Source organism: Sturnira hondurensis, unplaced genomic scaffold (assembly GCF_014824575.4).
Source record: "Sturnira hondurensis isolate 20B ecotype Veracruz unplaced genomic scaffold, ASM1482457v3 Scaffold0008196, whole genome shotgun sequence".
In the NCBI taxonomy this organism is placed as follows: domain Eukaryota; kingdom Metazoa; phylum Chordata; class Mammalia; order Chiroptera; family Phyllostomidae; genus Sturnira; species Sturnira hondurensis.
The window spans coordinates 342,179-358,108 of record NW_028080827.1 but is presented as its reverse complement, the minus strand read 5'-3'; the positions used below and the strand labels follow the sequence as shown (position 1 = coordinate 358,108).

The following is a 15,930-nucleotide window of genomic DNA, read 5'->3' as shown; positions in this document are numbered from 1 at the left end:
TACAACTGCAAATAATTATTGTGAGATAACAAACACATAAAGATGAATGTAAATCACTGTTGTGTGTGCCAGAGGGGAATACAATCTAAGAATCATCCTAGAACCAAAATGAAAATAAGTGCATGAAATCCTTTTGGGAATAGGTTTATAGCTGCTGAGTTTTTACTCTGAAGCAGGTACTAGGCCAAGGTTTTAACATTCACCAGCTCATCAGTTCTTAGAACCTTTCTGGTATGTATCATTTTACAGTTCACAAGACCAAAATTCAGCAAGGATCACTTGGCCAAAGCTGGTCAACCCCTTTTTTTTCTTTAATATTTTATTTCTAGAGAGGGGGGAAGGGAGAGAGAGAGAGTAAGAGAAACATCAGATCAACTGCCTCTAGCACGTGCCCCAATCAGGGACCAGGCCTGCAACCCAGGCATGTGCCCTGACCAGGAGTCAATCAAAATCTGATTAATTCCACATATGACCTAAAGTTTGTTATATTCTGTTGTCTTACCATCTACCCACTTCCAGTACCTAAATTCTAAATCAAAGTAGCTTATGAACTGGATTTCTGACTTATGTCTAAATACGGTGGTTCCTAGGCAGCATATGCCATGAGGTACAGTAACTTTGCTCCAAATGTACCTTGAATACTGCTGAGGGAGATCTAGTCTGATGAATGCCACCTAGCATTTGCTTCTGAACATAAAATGCTCTTCTAAACTGACACTTCACATACATTCATTGAGGGCTGTGAGGTATGGTAGGGTCACTTAAATTCAGTTATACTCAAACATGGAAATTTCCCACAGTAAAATACAATATACATTGCACTTGATCCACAATGATAAAACTGCAAAAAAAGACATCTTTATTGCAATAAATTAATCCAGTAGATAGGTCTAAGCACAAATCAGTTGGTTAGAGCAATAAGAGCCTCTACCACGTTGCCCATGTGTTCCCTCAAGCTCCGTTCTGCTGCTGCTCGTGAGATCTCCATCTCTGTCATCTGCAGGAAAAGGATCAATGAATGATGTTTGTTACCTAAGCCTCCTCTCTGGCATTAATGTGCCACCAAACATGCTAACTGTTTGTTTCAGGAAACAACCTAAATTAGGCAAAGTAACCTCCCCTGCCCATTTACACTAGTTAGGCATCACTACTCACTATGAGCTCCAGATCTTCCTTCTTGATGGTGACTTTTGCCAGTTCCTTCTCCCTAAAAATACTCAGGTACATTAGTCCTCATTCTCTGCCTCCACCATAAACTCCCATGAAGGATGATTCCCAATTGGGCCTTACAAATAAATGACTCTTGATCAACACTGTTCAGTGAAAATACAAAATGACTCCCACCCTTTCAACATAATATTCCCACCCTCTCCCCTGGAGTCTTTATGCAGGCAGTAGGTGTTGCCAGGAGGCCTTTCCTTCTCCCAACAAAGTTGCAAACCTTGGACCTACAGGAACTGGTAACAGAGTTGAAGAACGATACAAGGTGTTCAATACAAAAGCTTAATCACTACTTTCTTTTTTGCTGGGGTAAAGAGCGACTGGTAGGGGCTGGCTGTATGCAGAGGACTTACCGCTCTTGTTTGGCTTTCTGCTCCCGGGAACGTCTGTCTCCAATCACGGACATGGCCTATGGAAAAGACATCTAGTTACTGCTCTGCTACCCACAAGTCCTAATATAAAAAGCCATTAACAAGTGAGGCTGGTGTGTATTCAATGATGAGTTTATCAATAACCAAGTCCAATTTAATTCGATTCTGTGCTCCTGAGGCCCACTTAAAACGCAAGCTCATTCCGCAAGTCCCAGTGACGATCTGGCTTCCCTCTTGCCTCCTCCCACCACCAGGATCGAGACACCATCCTGAAGCGGGGCTTCCAGTTACAGCCTCGGAGTCCCCTCTGCTCTCTCAGCCCAATTAGACGGGCTCCCAGCCAACCTCACCGTCTCCAGATTGGAACTTTGGATTTCCTTCTCCTCCGCATAGTCGGTGACTCTCTCCAGGTCTGCCGCACCACTGTCATGCTTTCGTGGCTTTTCAGGAGGCCGCTCCGGACCACTGGTCTCGGTCTCCAACTCCAACTCCACGTCTCCCTCAGTCGCCATATCACCCAACCCTGCCGCAGCACAGGCTCCGCCCTGCCCACGACTTCCGGTAATGCGCCATCCACCCCGCTCCACGACTTCCGGCAATGCGCCACAACATCCGCCGGAAGAGGAGGAGACAGGCTGTACCTGGGCCACGCCTTCACTAAGGTTCTGGTTCTAGAAGCTTCAGCAGCGAAGGAGGTTCGCATGTCACTTCTTTTCGGGCTGTACAGTGGTGGTGGTGTTTTGTTTTTTTTTTTCCAGGAAGGCCTATTCCCAGACCTAACCAGTCACCACTGGAGCCCTTCCCAGCACGCATCCTCCCCTCTTCTACACCTGGACCCTTCCCATCACCCTTCCCTCCCCCGACACACACCCATGTAATTCCGTCCAACCAGCAGAAGTGATGTCTAATCCTAAACCAATTAAGAATGCTAATCCACAGGAGGCCACAGGCACCTTCTCTCTAATCTGGGGAGAACGGTCTGCAGGGCCTAAGGGCCCTTAGGAGAAAGTCCTTTCACAGCGGTATTTGCATTTACTACACCCTGGAAGTCTGTTCTTTTCCTGAAGTTCCTTCTACCTCTGCCCTAGAATGGGTGACCTACCCCAGCACAGCGGCAGTCCAATGGTTTGAGGACAAGAGATCTGCTATTTTTTCATCTATCTTCCACCTGGTAGACCTGGGCCTAATCGCTGGGACAGAGATGGTGGGTGCAAAGGCCATCGCAGGCACCTCCCTTCACCTGACACAGCAACACAGTGAAGTCTGCAGTGTCATAGTAAAACCTCCCTTCTATCAGGTGAGAGGGTACTTGGGCAGAGGCTTGAAAGCTCCTTAGAGGACAGTGGAAGGGAATGGTGGCTAAAGCTGGGGTGTAAAATCCATGGGAGCCAATGAAGATAAGCCTTCTTTGGCCCTTCTGCTTCTATGCCTCTAAGACTACTGATAATTAAACCTCTCCTCCCAACTTCTCAGTACCGTTATGTTTAGATCCAGGGAAAGGTTAGAGGCCAAGTGTGACTTAGGCTTTTAGGAAGGTCGTCTTGAGCCAGCAGGTAAACTCTTATGATGGAAGCTCTACTTGATGTCAGTGGGTGGCAACCCTAAATAGCTTGGAAGGGAAAATTTTGGAATTCAGCCTTATGGTTTAAATTCACACATGATTATAACCCTTTCCTCAGCAAATCTCTGCCTTGCTTCCCTGCATCTGGTATACCCACAGGTGTCCTGCTGTAGGCCTGTTTCTTGTACCTGCTGCTGCCATTCTAGGTGGCCTCATCTCAGAGTCTACTTACAGCCGCCTGTTCTACATCCTCCTCCATGTAGGGGCCTCAGCAGTCTGCTGCCTTCTGTTGTCAAGAACTGTAGTGGAGAGGGTCTGGGGTAAAGCACATGGGGTAAGTGTGAGGGGACTGGGTTGCACTGACTAGACATAGACTGGGGACAGAACAAATGAGTGAATAATACCCATGAGAAGTAGGTACCTCTCTATGATAACTTGCCCTCCCTTCCAGATCCAGATGCCCTCTGGGTTGTGTGCCCATCTGTTTGGCCACTCTCAATGCCCAGTGCTCAGTGGCTCTGGGGCTGTGTACCGAGTTTGTGCAGGAACTGCCACTTTCCACCTGCTGCAGGCTGTGCTACTGGTCCACCTCCACTCCCCTACCAGCCTTCGGGCACAGCTGCATAATAGGTTTGTGTGTACTCTTTGGGTGGGGAGATGGTGGGGAGGAAGTAGATATAACCTTAAAGGAAATTCCAAGATGAAATAATGGCACTGTACAGACAGAAAACAGGTTTAAGTCCCTGCTTCTGATGTACTTGCTGGGTGACCGTGAGCCACACATTTATCCTCTTTGAACTTCTACTTTCTAAAATGGAGGTAACAGTGGAGTTAGGGGCAAATCCATGTCAATGGTACAAACCCTGTATCAAGGGTAAAATGCTGTCCCAGTGTTTAGACAAATGGGAGTTATAATTTGGAATAAGCTGTAACAGGCCTGTTTCCAGCCCCTCTCCCACAGAACTGGTTCCTCCTTTCCTATGCTTAGTTGTTTCTTCTCTCCCTTTCCTATAGTTTTGTTTTTTCCTTTGCCTTCCTCCGTAAGTATTTTTCACTCTCCTTTGTCCTTTCTTCTGAGTCTGGTTTTCTTTCCCTGCTAACCAGCTTCTGGCTCCTCAAACTACTGTTCCTGCTAGGTCTCTGTGCTGTTACCTTCTGCATCCCTGATGAGCATCTCTTCCCAGGTACCTTCCATCTAACATCCTGACCAATAGGCTAAAAGATTTTCTAAGAAAAATAAAGGGTAGCCCTGGCCAAATGGCTCAGTTGGAGCATCATCCCATACACCAAAGGGTTGCAGGTTCAATCCTGTTAGGGCATGTACCAAAGGCAACTGATTTATGTTTCTCTCCCCTCACCCTAAAAATCAATAAAACATATCCTTGGTTGAGAATTTTAAAATAATAATTAAAGAAAAAAGAAAAAGAGAAGGTAGAAATAGAACCAGGAGTAATAATGTAATGAGCTACATTTTCCCACTGGTGCCCTACTTGCAGTTTGGCATTACATTGGCATTTGTGGAGGCTTTACATTCATCCTGCTGCAGCTGGTGCTTATCACAGCCTTTGCCCATTCCTGGAATAAGAACTGGTAAGGAGCACATAACCCTAAACACTCTTCCTGAGAATGTTGTCTGACATTAGTAGACCCAGTGGGCTTGGGTCAGTGGTCTCCTAACTTCCTACTGAGCAATACTAAAAAAGCTCAGGAATCTGGTAACTCTGTGGACCGGGTGGGATGGATAGTCATAACCAGTCTTCCGGGAGAGAGGAACAGTTCGTTGGTAAAGGGCAAACAAAAAAGGTTGAGCCCCAAGCCACTGCCCACCTCCTACCCTTAGGCAAACAGGTGCATCCCAAGACTGCTGCTGGTTCCTAGCCATGCTGCTGGCCACCCTAGGATTCTACAGCATGGCAGGTGTGGCAGCTGTGTTCCTGTTCCACTACTACACACACCCAGCCGGCTGCCTGCTCAACAAGATACTGCTTAGTCTGCACCTCTGTTTCTGTGGTCTCCTCTCCTTCCTCTCCATTGCTCCTTGCATCCGCCTCAGTGGGTATCATCTCAGATGCCTTTCCTTGCAACATCCCAGATTTGGGGGACTTTAGTACAGCAAATTTCAGTAGTTTCCCTAATCTTAGTCAGTTCTCTGCTTTCCTCAAAAAGTGAGGAGACAAGTGTGGGTGGGGGTAGGAATGGAGGAAATTACTACCCTGTAGACAAAAGCAATGATCCACATTCTTACCAGAGCAACCCGGCTCTGGCCTTCTACAAGCCTCTATCATCAGCTGCTACATCATGTACCTGACCTTCTCTGCACTGTCCAGCCGACCTCCAGAGAGTGGTAAGAACAGGACCTGGACTCCCCATGCTAAAACATTTTTTTCTCCTGCTAAATACCTAGGCTTGTTCTCACCACCTTTCTCTTCTCTTATCCATTCTCAGTAATCCTTCAAGGAGAGAATCACACTCTGTGCCTGCCTGGCCCAAGTAAAACGGAACCCCAAACACCAGATACTTCCCTGGCAGTGTTGAGTGCTGGCATCATGTATGCTTGTGTGCTTTTTGCTTGGTGCGTAAAAGTACCTCTTAAGGAAAGAGGTGTGAGAGAAGGATGTGGAGGGATGGTCAAGTTGTCTGGGATCATGTTTATTTAAACTTTGAAGCAAGACAGAAGGAAAGCTACCCATTAACAAACAATTTCTAAGCATACCACTTGTCAGATAATTTGTATGAGAGGAGGGCACAGGGAATAATTTGAGAATAAAATACATAAATACCATAGGGCCCTCTTAAGAAATTTCTAAATCTTTGGGGGGAAAGAGGTTCTGGGATCACAATACTCTCCTAAGTTACCTATATGGACCAGCTGGCAGTAGATGTCCTAAGGTAGTCCTTCCTGCTGTTTGACTGAACCTGCTTGAGAACTGTTTTTTTCTCAGCAATGAGGCTTCCTACCTGGCTGAGGTGTTTGGGCCCTTGTGGATCATCAAGGTTTACAGCTATGAGTTCCAGGTGAGAATGGAGAGGTCAATACCCCCAATTCCCCTCCCTCCTCACAGACAGACACACACACACCCTACCAATCTCTACCCAGAAAGCTCAGATTCTAGCTGCTATTACCTTTTATTGAGTACCCACAATGTGCTAGGCACTGTGCTACTTTACATACATAATCTCATTTAATGTAATCCTCACAACAACCCTGTGAGGTAGGTATTTGCTCCACTTTACAAATGGAGAAATTGAGGCACAGATTAAACATCTTACCAAAATTCCCACAGCCAGTTATATGCTGGAACTAGCATTTGAACCCAGGTGTGCCTCTACTTCTTACACCAAATTAACTTTTCAAAGAAAGGCAGTTTTCTATATTAATACCTTCACATTTTTTCAAAGTCATTCCAAAACATGCCACCTTTTGTTTTACAGAAGCCCTCACTCTGTTTCTGTTGCCCTGAAACAGTGGAGCCAGAGGAAGGTGAGTGTCAAGTAAGAATCCATAGAAAGTGTACATTTCTACAGTGCCAAAAGAGCCCTTCAGTGCCTTCACAAATGCTGGGAGTGGGGTGGGGGTGGGGCATATATTTCAGGAGTCCCTCCCTCTCTTCAGGGCAAAGGGAAGGAGCTGCCAGGCCAGATGACCAAGAGATCTCTCCAGTTCTTCCAATGCAAACCCAGCACCTTTCCTACAGCTACTCTGCCTTTCACTTCGTCTTCTTCCTTGCATCGCTCTATGTCATGGTTACCCTTACCAACTGGTTCAGGTAGGATGGAGGTAGCCTGGGACACTCTCCTGAAATCCTAGCTATTTTAGGCAAAGAGCAAGTCAAGGCTACTCCCACAGGAGAACCTGTGTCTCCCAAAGGTTCCCAGGAGACACACATGGGTCTGCCATGATCTGGTGGGAAGGCAGGACAGGTCTAAATGCATTATTTTCTAACCACAAACTTTGGTTTCACAGCTATGAGGGAGCAGAACTGGAAAAGACCTTCACCAAGGGTAGCTGGGCCACCTTCTGGGTCAAGATTGCCTCATGCTGGGGCTGTGCACTCCTCTATCTGGGGCTGCTACTGGCACCACTCTGTTGGCTCCCTACCCAGGACCCCAAGCCTCCTCCTATCTTTAGGCGACACTGCCATCGTATTAGTGTTGCCAGATAGTAAACATCCAGTCTAGGTACTTTTAACAAAACTGGTCCCCTTGAGGCTGTGCTCCTAGTCTTGGTTAAGGGAAACTGTACAGCCCAGCAAATACCTCAAGGACATAACGGGCAGTTACCTTGTTTAGGCTGAAATCAAAACTGTATCTGAATTGAAAAAAGTGGTTATACATACCCTAATTCCCTGGGCAAGTATCTGACTCACTAGAGCTACCATTGTATCTTCACTCTAACTGAAGAGCCTGACTCCCAAGTTAGCAGCTCAGGGAACCACTGCTGACCCCAGCAGATAGTGTGACACCAGCCCTTTCCTGGCTCCCATGGTGGAGATGAGGGCAGGGGAAAAACAAAGAGGGCCTGAAGACTAATTTGGCTCTGCCCTTGGAGATAAAAAGAAACAAGCAATTCAGCCCTGGGCACAGGGATATAAGAAGCCCAGAACAAACCCGGAAACAGGAAGAAAAGAACAGACACTACCTTAGGTTTTAATCCTGATCTTAAGGTCAAAGTAAGTGGGAAGACAAAAAACACCCTCACTTCATGAGGAAGGAAAGAAGAGAATGTGAACACTTGAAAGCAGCTGACTGTAAGAAGTTGGTGAGCAGCAGGACTTTTGGGCCCACTTCCAAGCAGGCAAACAAACTGAGAAAGAATAAGGAAGAAGGGCATAAACCTGGGTCTTGGAGCCTTCCTCTTTAGGCCCTCAACTCCATCCCTGGGATGGTGTTTAAGGTCTGAGTAATGGACAAAAATTACAGAAAAGAAGTCCCTATGGTTCTTAGAAGAGTCTTCTACCACATTCCCAGAGTACTTGTCTATTTGTTGTAGTATAATAAAGAACTTTTCTCTAGATATTTCATTTAAGCTACATATCCACAACCTTTAAAAATTTAAAGTTCTCTCCCCTGTTCATGGGAAAGGGCAGCCATTCCTCCATCCCCACCCCACCCCAAATCCCCAGTCAAACCAGGCGCTCAAGGAATTACAAAGCTACTTTTAATACTTTGGGGTGAGCCCCACAGGAATAAAAAACACTGGGAAGGGGTAACCTCCTCACCCCCAGGAGTGGCCCAGGGGGAGAGAGGCTACCTGAGGGGAAGGAAGCACAAAAGGGACCCGCTGCAGACTCAGGGCAATGGGAATGCCATCGGTGCTGGGACCTGTGAGCACTACAGGAGGAAACGCGAGCATGGTGGGACTGGCTCCAGGCACACAGGCGAAGGGCAAGAGGGTTGGACACGAAGCCACAAAGCTACTTGGGTTCCTCCTTCTTCTCGTTTGCCTTTTTCTGCTTCTGCTGCATGATCTCCGAGTCCCTGGGGGTAGAGATGATGGGGCACTGGGAGGTACCAGAGGGCAAAGGGGACAAGATGCATGGGGACAAGGGCACAAAGGATAAGATGGAAGTGGATGGGACAAAATTCAGTGTGTGGCTGCTGTATTCCCACCCTAGGAGAATAAAAGGAAGAGAGCTGAAGCTCAAAAAAGGCAGCCAGTCTCTACCTGGCTGTTGCCCAAGGGGTCAGAAGTTTGGCCACACACCGCTAGTCTGTGCTGAGTACCACACCCAGCAGCACGAGTGAAAAGGTCGGGAGAAGGGAAGAGAAATGAACAGCAAGGACAGGCAAAAGTACAGGGCTGTCATAACCACTAATGCATTTGAAATGTGAAGCTCCCTGCCCTTGCCCTTAAGGTCAGGCAACAGGGGCACTCAGGAATCAGACCTAGAGCAGGCACCCGCCCCAGTCCCTTACTGTAAAGCAGTGAACTAACAATTTGTAGCATGGGGAGGAAATAAAACCCTAGAGGAAGCAAAGCACTCTGCCCCTCACGAGTAGTTCAGACATAAGCCCTGAGGTAGCTCTCTTCTCGGTACAACCCATGGACTAACCCAAGTCTCACCCCTCCCTTTCCCTCCCCGCCCAGGGTCTACCTCTGCTTGCGGGCGGCAGCAGAAAGCCCGTCATCTCGGCGCTTTCCCTTAACCGAGTCGCTCTGCTTTTTCATATTCTTCTGGCGGGCGAGCTCGCGCTGGTTACCACCTAAAGAAAGCAAGCAAAAGGTGAGATGCAGGGGCCTTTCTGGCTACACACCGACGACCCCCTAACCTCACCCGGACACCAGTAAGGTCTGAGTCCTAACACCAGCCCACTTCGGGGCTTAGACTGATGGGGGGAAGGAACGGGGTTCGAAAGGGCCGAACTGCCTGCCACGTAGCAGAGCAAATACAGGAGTGGAGGAAAGGCGGTCCCGGGGAGCTTGCTAGAGGCGTGTTTCTTGTTTCGGGTAGGCGTGGGGGCCCAGACAGTGGTGGTGTATGTGAACGGTTTGGGTCTGTGGGGGATGGGCTAAAATGGGAGTAGGGGGCACTGGGCCTTTCACCCAGATGCGAGGCTTCTCCCCACATCGTGGAAGGTCGGGGTGGCACTTTACCTGACCGGTGGGGTGGGGCGGGGTGGCGTGAGGGGACGAATGTTTCTCAAAAAGTGGCAGTGGGCAAAGGGCCGATTTCCGGGCTTCGAGTGAGGGTCCCTAAAGAGCTGATCTCCCAGAAAAAGACCTTGCTGGGGAGGCCAAAAGGAGGTCAATGCCAGGATTAGGCAGTCCTGTCTAGGGTGGACAAAGGAAAGAGGACAAGAGGAGAGAGGTCTCAGTACTCACGGGTCATGGCGACGGCAGCGGCTCCGACCTGCCTCCGTTGCGTCCCCTCGTTCACTCCGACGTTACGGGCTCCGCCCCTTTCTCCAAGCGTAAACGAAGTCGTTCTTTCCTCCCCGCCCTTTCGCGCCCTGGCCCCTGCTCCCATTGGGCAGAAAGGAACACGTGGGGCCGTCGGCCACGCTAGAGCCTGGGCAGTGAAGAGCGGAGGTTCGCAAGCGCTGGCGCGCTGGGTGGGGAAGCGCTGGGTGGGGAAGCGCTGGGTGGGGCGGGGCTTTCCGAGCAAAGCTTTAGGTCTGGAGGTGGGGGGCAGGAAGAAAAAAAAAAAAGGTAGGCCGGGTCACGTGGCAGGGCGGGGGTGGAGGGGCGCGGCTGGTGATGTGGCGCTTCCGCGAGCTTGAGCACGTGACGTGGAAGAGTGCCCTAATGCGAGTTTGGTTTGGAATACTGACAAAGTATCCGAAAGGGACGATTGGAGGACGGAGTCGGGGGGCTCTCAGAAATGGCCCAGCAGGTTCTCTGTTATCAGTACTGCGGGTCTAAATTTGGCGCTGTTACTTAGGATACCACACCACCTTTTTAGATAGTTGCGTTGTCCACATGTGTAAAATTATATGCAAACGGAACTTCAGAAACCCCCTTCCAACCATCTTGTCCCCCGAACGGAAACCCCTCTAATAAATTCGCAGCCACTGCCCGTATGTCCTAAAACTTTGGTCCTGTGCATTCCACCACAGAAACTTTCGATGTGAGAATACAATGGCTTTGAAGTACTGGAGGACCCGCAAAATCAGACTACAGTGTTGGATCCAGGACTAAGAGATGGGGAAATGCACATGTGTCCTTTTCCCCACTGTACTGTCTCCACCAGCCACACCTGGTTTTTAATAGACAATTGAATAAGTTCCCCACTACACCCATTCTCATACTTAGCTCCATTAAATCTATCTACAAAACTCCCCCACAGCCCTGAGGAATTCATTAGATAAAGGAGAAATGTTTAGGAAACATCACAGGAAAGAATTGGCTGTGAATTTTAACTTGCAAGTCCCTAAGATTAGTTCCCATAGCAGAACCCACTTGCGGCTGGAACTTCAAATTTGCTTCCCCCTGAACAAAAAACTAATGGGAAGGCAATAAATCTCAGTCAGTGCCATACTTAAAATATTTGCCATATGCAAGTATCATTTGAACTACTGTCTATTCAATTTTTTGTGCCAGTCTTAAATAAGCATATAACTCAAAGCTCATATTCTTTTAGTATGTTTAAAATCAGTATCATTTGCCTACAAACAGATGGTAATTATAAAAATAAATACAATAAAAATGAAATATTTACCAAATAATATATTAAATTCTAGCAAAAAAATATCATTGTTGAAGATGCTGAACTTTGGGCCTGCCCTTTCTTTCTTAAAAAGAGAAACTAACAACTGTTAGAGAAGTAATAAGGCATAAGTTCTCCAAACTGAAGCTTTCTCTTGACATCATCAGAAGATTGAAAAGCATTTGATTTGTATATTTGCAATGTCATTGAGTGCTATGTCTGTATATCAGTGATATTTAACCTTTTTCATCTCATGGCACATATAAATTAATTACTAAAATTCTGTGGCACACCAAAAATCAATTTTTTGCCAGTCTGACAAAAAAATAGGTATAATTTTGACTCATTCACACCAGACAGCTATTGTTAGGTTGGTTATTGTCATTTTTTTAATTTGACAACCTAAGGGAAAAGAGGTCAGTGCCCCTGACTAAATAAGTATTGCATGTTTTAAGAAAACTCTTGTGGCACACTGGTTGAATTGGTACTCTACACTAGCTAAAATTGTTTCTCTTACCATCAGTAGCACATATCCCTCCCTTTGGGACATGCTAAATGTGACCAAAGTGGCGCACACAACAATGTAACAAATCCTGACTCTGTTACTTACTGGATTTAATTTTGGACACATATTTTCTCCATGTTTCAATTCCTTTATATGAAAAATGAGAATAATATTTACCCCTCAGTGTTGTAGAAAAGATTAATAACTTGATATAAAGGGCCAGTCCCATAATAGGCATTTATTTTAATGTCTCCTCCATTTCCCTTCTTCAAATCCTAAAATTTGTTCTTCCTTCTCCAAATTTCTCTAACCCATCTGTGGAAGCCAGTCTCTGAGATGGCCCATAATGATCCCTCCCTCCTCGTATTCACATCCTTGTGTAGTCTTCTCCCACACTGAATCAGCGTTGGTCTGTGTGACTAATAGATTATGGCAGAAGTGATGATATGTCAAGCCTGATGCTAAAATATAAAAGACACTGTGACTTACGGTATATTTTCAGCTCTCTCACTGGCTGTGGGGAGCCAGCTGCCATGTCATGAAGAGGGACCCAGGTGGTTAACAATTGAGGCCACTGTTCAACAGCCAGTGGGAAGAGAAAATACCTCCATTTAAACTCAGCACAGAGTTGAGAGTTAGGGAATAAATTAAAAAGAATGAGGACCCAAGTCTCTGAAGCAAAGAAGAAAATGAGTCATGATTTAGGGGCCCCAGATATAAAGTCAAATGAGGAAACTGGATTTCAAGGGTGAATATATCACCTGCAGACCCACAGCAACAATCTGACCATGATTTATTAGAATTTGGTGTATCTGGCTTCCTAGCCCCAGGTTCCCAATGGATTCAAGCCATGCGTGCCCCCTTACATGTAGAGAAGCCACAGAATCAGCCCCATTGTGAAAACCAAGCCAGCCAGAGAGAAGTAAGATAGTGTAGAATAAGGAAGAAACTTTTCTTTGGCACCTGTTACCTCTTTATCAACTCCAGCAGCTCAGGTGCGTGACAGAGTGAACAACCCTGTAACCATTCTTCTCGTGTCCACTCATCCCACCCTTCCCCATGCCCAAGAGTATATTTGCAATCCTATTTGAACCTAGACTGGTTACTACGCCTCCAATCTAATTCTTTCATGAGTTTTTCAAAAAATTCACTTATTCTTTCAACAAATATTCATTGTTCTATACACCAACTATGTGTCAACTATTATATTACACATTAAGCATGTAGTGATGAACAAAACATACATATCTCTATATTTATGGAATAGATAGTATAGAGAGGAAACAGTTCTTTTACATATATGTACTTCTGTGTGTGTATATATATTTATCTATATATGTATATGCAAATTGTGATAATTGTTTTGAAGGAAAGAGATTCTTCGCAAGGATGGTATTCAAAATATTTAACAGTACACATAGCATAAGCACCTACCAGTCAAAACAGATCTCAGTGTAATCTGAATGAAGACTATCTGTAAACAATTCTTCTACCTGCCCTAGTAAGAAATCATAGTACCATTCGTTTTATGAAGGGAGTATACCCTAGGTCAAACTTTGATTAGGGAGGTGAAGCAAGTGACATCTGAACTGAGGCAAAAGGATAAGGAGTTAGCTAGGCCAAGGGACAGGGAAAACATTTCAGGAGAGGGAAGGCCCTAAAGCCCTGCTCCCTCAAGCCATCTCATCAAGAGCCTACCTAGTGGATAAGTAATAGGCAAGTCACTAAAGCCTAGTGAGCAGGGGGGTGTGAAACTAGGTCAGAAAGTAGGTAGGTAGGGCAGTGTCATGATCTGAGTTACTACTGCTAACACCACTACTAGCTAACATTAAGTGAGTGCTTATCAAGTGTACTTTTCTTATTTGAGCCTCACAATGACTTTTTGAGATGCCATTAACTCTTTTCTAGCAATTTAAAAACCTTGGAACAGGCAGGTTAGATCACTTTCCCAATGAAACTCAGACAAACAAAAGGTGAAGCTGAGAGTCTAACCCAGCCTGTGCTCTTCAATCAGCAGGATGTAAATTCTGAAGAGACCACTCTGCCAGAGGAAAATGAATTGGAGCAGGTAAATGGAAATGAGGAGAGCAGTCAGGAAGCCATCACACAGGTCCAGGATGCTGGGCCTCATTTGGTAACAGATAACTGAAATGCAATTCAAACAAATTAGGTCAAAAATGGGATTTGTTGGTTTCTATATAACCAAATTGTTGGATGGGATGGGCTGTGACTGCCACTAGGGAAAAATTTAAACCAGCAAAAAGGGGATGCCTTCATTTCTCCTATCTTGCTTTATTTTCTCAGACCCAGATTCCTTGACATAATAAGAAACAACTACCAGTAGTACCCCCCTTCACATCTCACAGCTTATCAAAAAGAGAGTCTGATTCTCTTTCTTTAGTTTCTGTGTTGAAATCCCAGGGCTCTGATGGGCCAGGGGCCTGCCTATCCTGTGGTTGGAAGGTGGGTGTGGGGCAGGATATAATGAGAGCAGCCCCACCGGTAAAGCCAAATCATTAGTATGGGAAGAAACAGATTTATCAGAGAAAAAGGGTTTGTTCCCCCTGAAAAAGGGAATGTTAGGCAAATAAAAGCTGTCCACTACATCAAGATAGAAAAGGTAGCCACTTGCACTGAGATGGTGGCAGTAGAATGGCAAAAGTGTACAGCTTCAAAATATATTTTAGATATTTAGTGAGAAAGGAAGATACCATTGTTTCTTTGGTTCATTGATTTCTTCATCAAATATTAACAGCTTACCCATTATGTGCCAGATACTTCTAGGCACTGGCTGTACAGTGATGAACAAAACAGGTCTCTGAATTCATGACGTTAATACTTCAATGTAGGAGACTGACAATTCACAAGTAAACAAACCAAAGTATAGGGAACTGATCCGCCTGGCAATGGCAAAAGTAGCTCAGCCCTATTGGAAAGCCTATAGGTGCATGTTGGCACACAGGAAGCCAAACCCATGGATCGGCTTTCCCATGGGAAACCAAGCCTGTATTATACCTAGGCTGTTCTGAGGCTTGCTCTTGCTAAAGCTCCCTCACCCTGAGTTGAAGCAGAAGATGTTTACTGCATATCTGTCAAGTAACTTCCTGAAGTCTGTGCTAATTCTCCCAAGGACAGGAGTGTAACCAAACCAATTACTCTTATTATTCCCTTGCATTTGCAACACTTTTTCCTTGCTAATTTGTAGAAAGTAATCAGCAACATCCTTTCTTTTGTTACCTGTAAAAAGTAATCACGTAAAGCAAACCTGAGCATAACAAATGAGAACCTTCTTTGATGTATGCTATTAGAAAGCCAATAAAAGCCTGTCAAGGCAAGGGTCAAGGTGCTCTCCCCTTGAGAGAGTGGCCAAGGTGCTTGCTGTCTCCCAGAGAGTGGCTGTGCCATCCCTTTTTTCCCATAGGACTTCAGTAGTCTGTGTGAATTTATTTCATTGCATACACAGCATACAGACTCCACAGGACAGAGTCTGCATCACCAAACAATATAGAATGACAACCTGCCATTCTATATTAAGTGTTAAGTGTTAAAAGAGAAACAAAGGTGTGAGGATAAACAATAACTGGGGAGACCCTTTTCTGTGGGGACATTTAAACTGAGGCCTGAAGCAAGTTGTAGAAAAAGTAGAAGAGGATTCCAATAGTGCATCTGAATCCCTAACATTACTAACATCCCTCCTTTATCAAGAAAGAGCAATGCAAGTTTAGAAAATTCTTGCCCACCTCCCTATATTCCAAGTGTAATCCTGAATGGCTAAGTCAAAGTAAACTCATACCTCTAAGTATTGGTTGGCTCAGGAACCCAGGCCTAACTAAGCCAATTATTGCTTCATATTCACCTGGTAACTTATTGGTTCAGGAGTTAGCATGTGACCTAAATTTTGCCCTATCAAACCAAAGGAAAGTGGAACCTTTCAGTTCCACTCTGAGGGAAGGGACAGTGCTTTCTCCTACTAACTTGAACAAGGAAATGCATAGCCCCTACTGTTCCTAACGTCTATGACCATGAAGGGCCAGCCTTACATTGAAGCAAAATGAGTGGCAAAAGTAACTGTGGTCCTTGATGGTGCTTTTGGGCCACTGGATAAGTCAGCCATAACATTCGTTC

At 45.7% G+C, this 15,930-nt stretch overlaps 3 protein-coding genes across 4 annotated transcripts; 1 reads left to right on the top strand and 2 right to left on the bottom strand.

The window, feature by feature from the left end:
- Positions 1-836: 836 nt before the first annotated feature.
- Positions 837-2,400, bottom strand: HYPK (huntingtin interacting protein K). Its single transcript, XM_037054497.1, is given in 5 exon segments — positions 837-997; positions 1,156-1,207; positions 1,575-1,630; positions 1,943-2,224; positions 2,227-2,400. Coding segments are annotated over 5 exon segments (555 nt in total). The 5' UTR covers positions 2,296-2,400; the 3' UTR covers positions 837-901.
- Positions 2,401-2,689: 289 nt separating this feature from the next.
- On the top strand, positions 2,690-8,167 carry SERINC4 (serine incorporator 4). Its single transcript, XM_037054493.1, is given in 13 exon segments — positions 2,690-2,889; positions 3,313-3,365; positions 3,367-3,487; positions 3,605-3,783; positions 4,258-4,337; positions 4,650-4,743; positions 4,994-5,205; positions 5,402-5,497; positions 5,599-5,725; positions 6,096-6,168; positions 6,586-6,634; positions 6,767-6,920; positions 7,118-8,167. Coding segments are annotated over 13 exon segments (1,533 nt in total). The 5' UTR covers positions 2,690-2,793; the 3' UTR covers positions 7,317-8,167.
- A 122-nt stretch (positions 8,168-8,289) lies between these two features.
- On the bottom strand, positions 8,290-10,079 carry SERF2 (small EDRK-rich factor 2). 2 transcript variants are annotated; one of them, XM_037054500.1, is made up of 3 exons: positions 9,977-10,079; positions 9,249-9,357; positions 8,290-8,654 (listed from the first exon to the last, which is right to left on the bottom strand). In XM_037054500.1, the coding sequence occupies exons 1-3, from the start codon at positions 9,981-9,983 to the stop codon at positions 8,369-8,371; spliced, it is 402 nt and encodes a 133-aa protein (XP_036910395.1). In that variant the 5' UTR covers positions 9,984-10,079; the 3' UTR covers positions 8,290-8,368. The 2 variants fall into 2 exon arrangements, with proteins under 2 accessions (XP_036910395.1, XP_036910394.1); XM_037054499.1 differs by having other exon boundaries at positions 8,290-8,631; positions 9,977-10,078.
- Between the last annotated feature and the right edge of the window lie 5,851 nt (positions 10,080-15,930).

Bases quoted from the DNA above. Each gene is read 5' to 3' on its own strand.
- SERF2 (XM_037054500.1), bottom strand. The intron at 8,655-9,248 runs GTAGACCCTGGG...GGTACCTCCCAG, and splicing joins GCTGCCGCCCGCAAGCAGAG to TGCCCCATCATCTCTACCCC.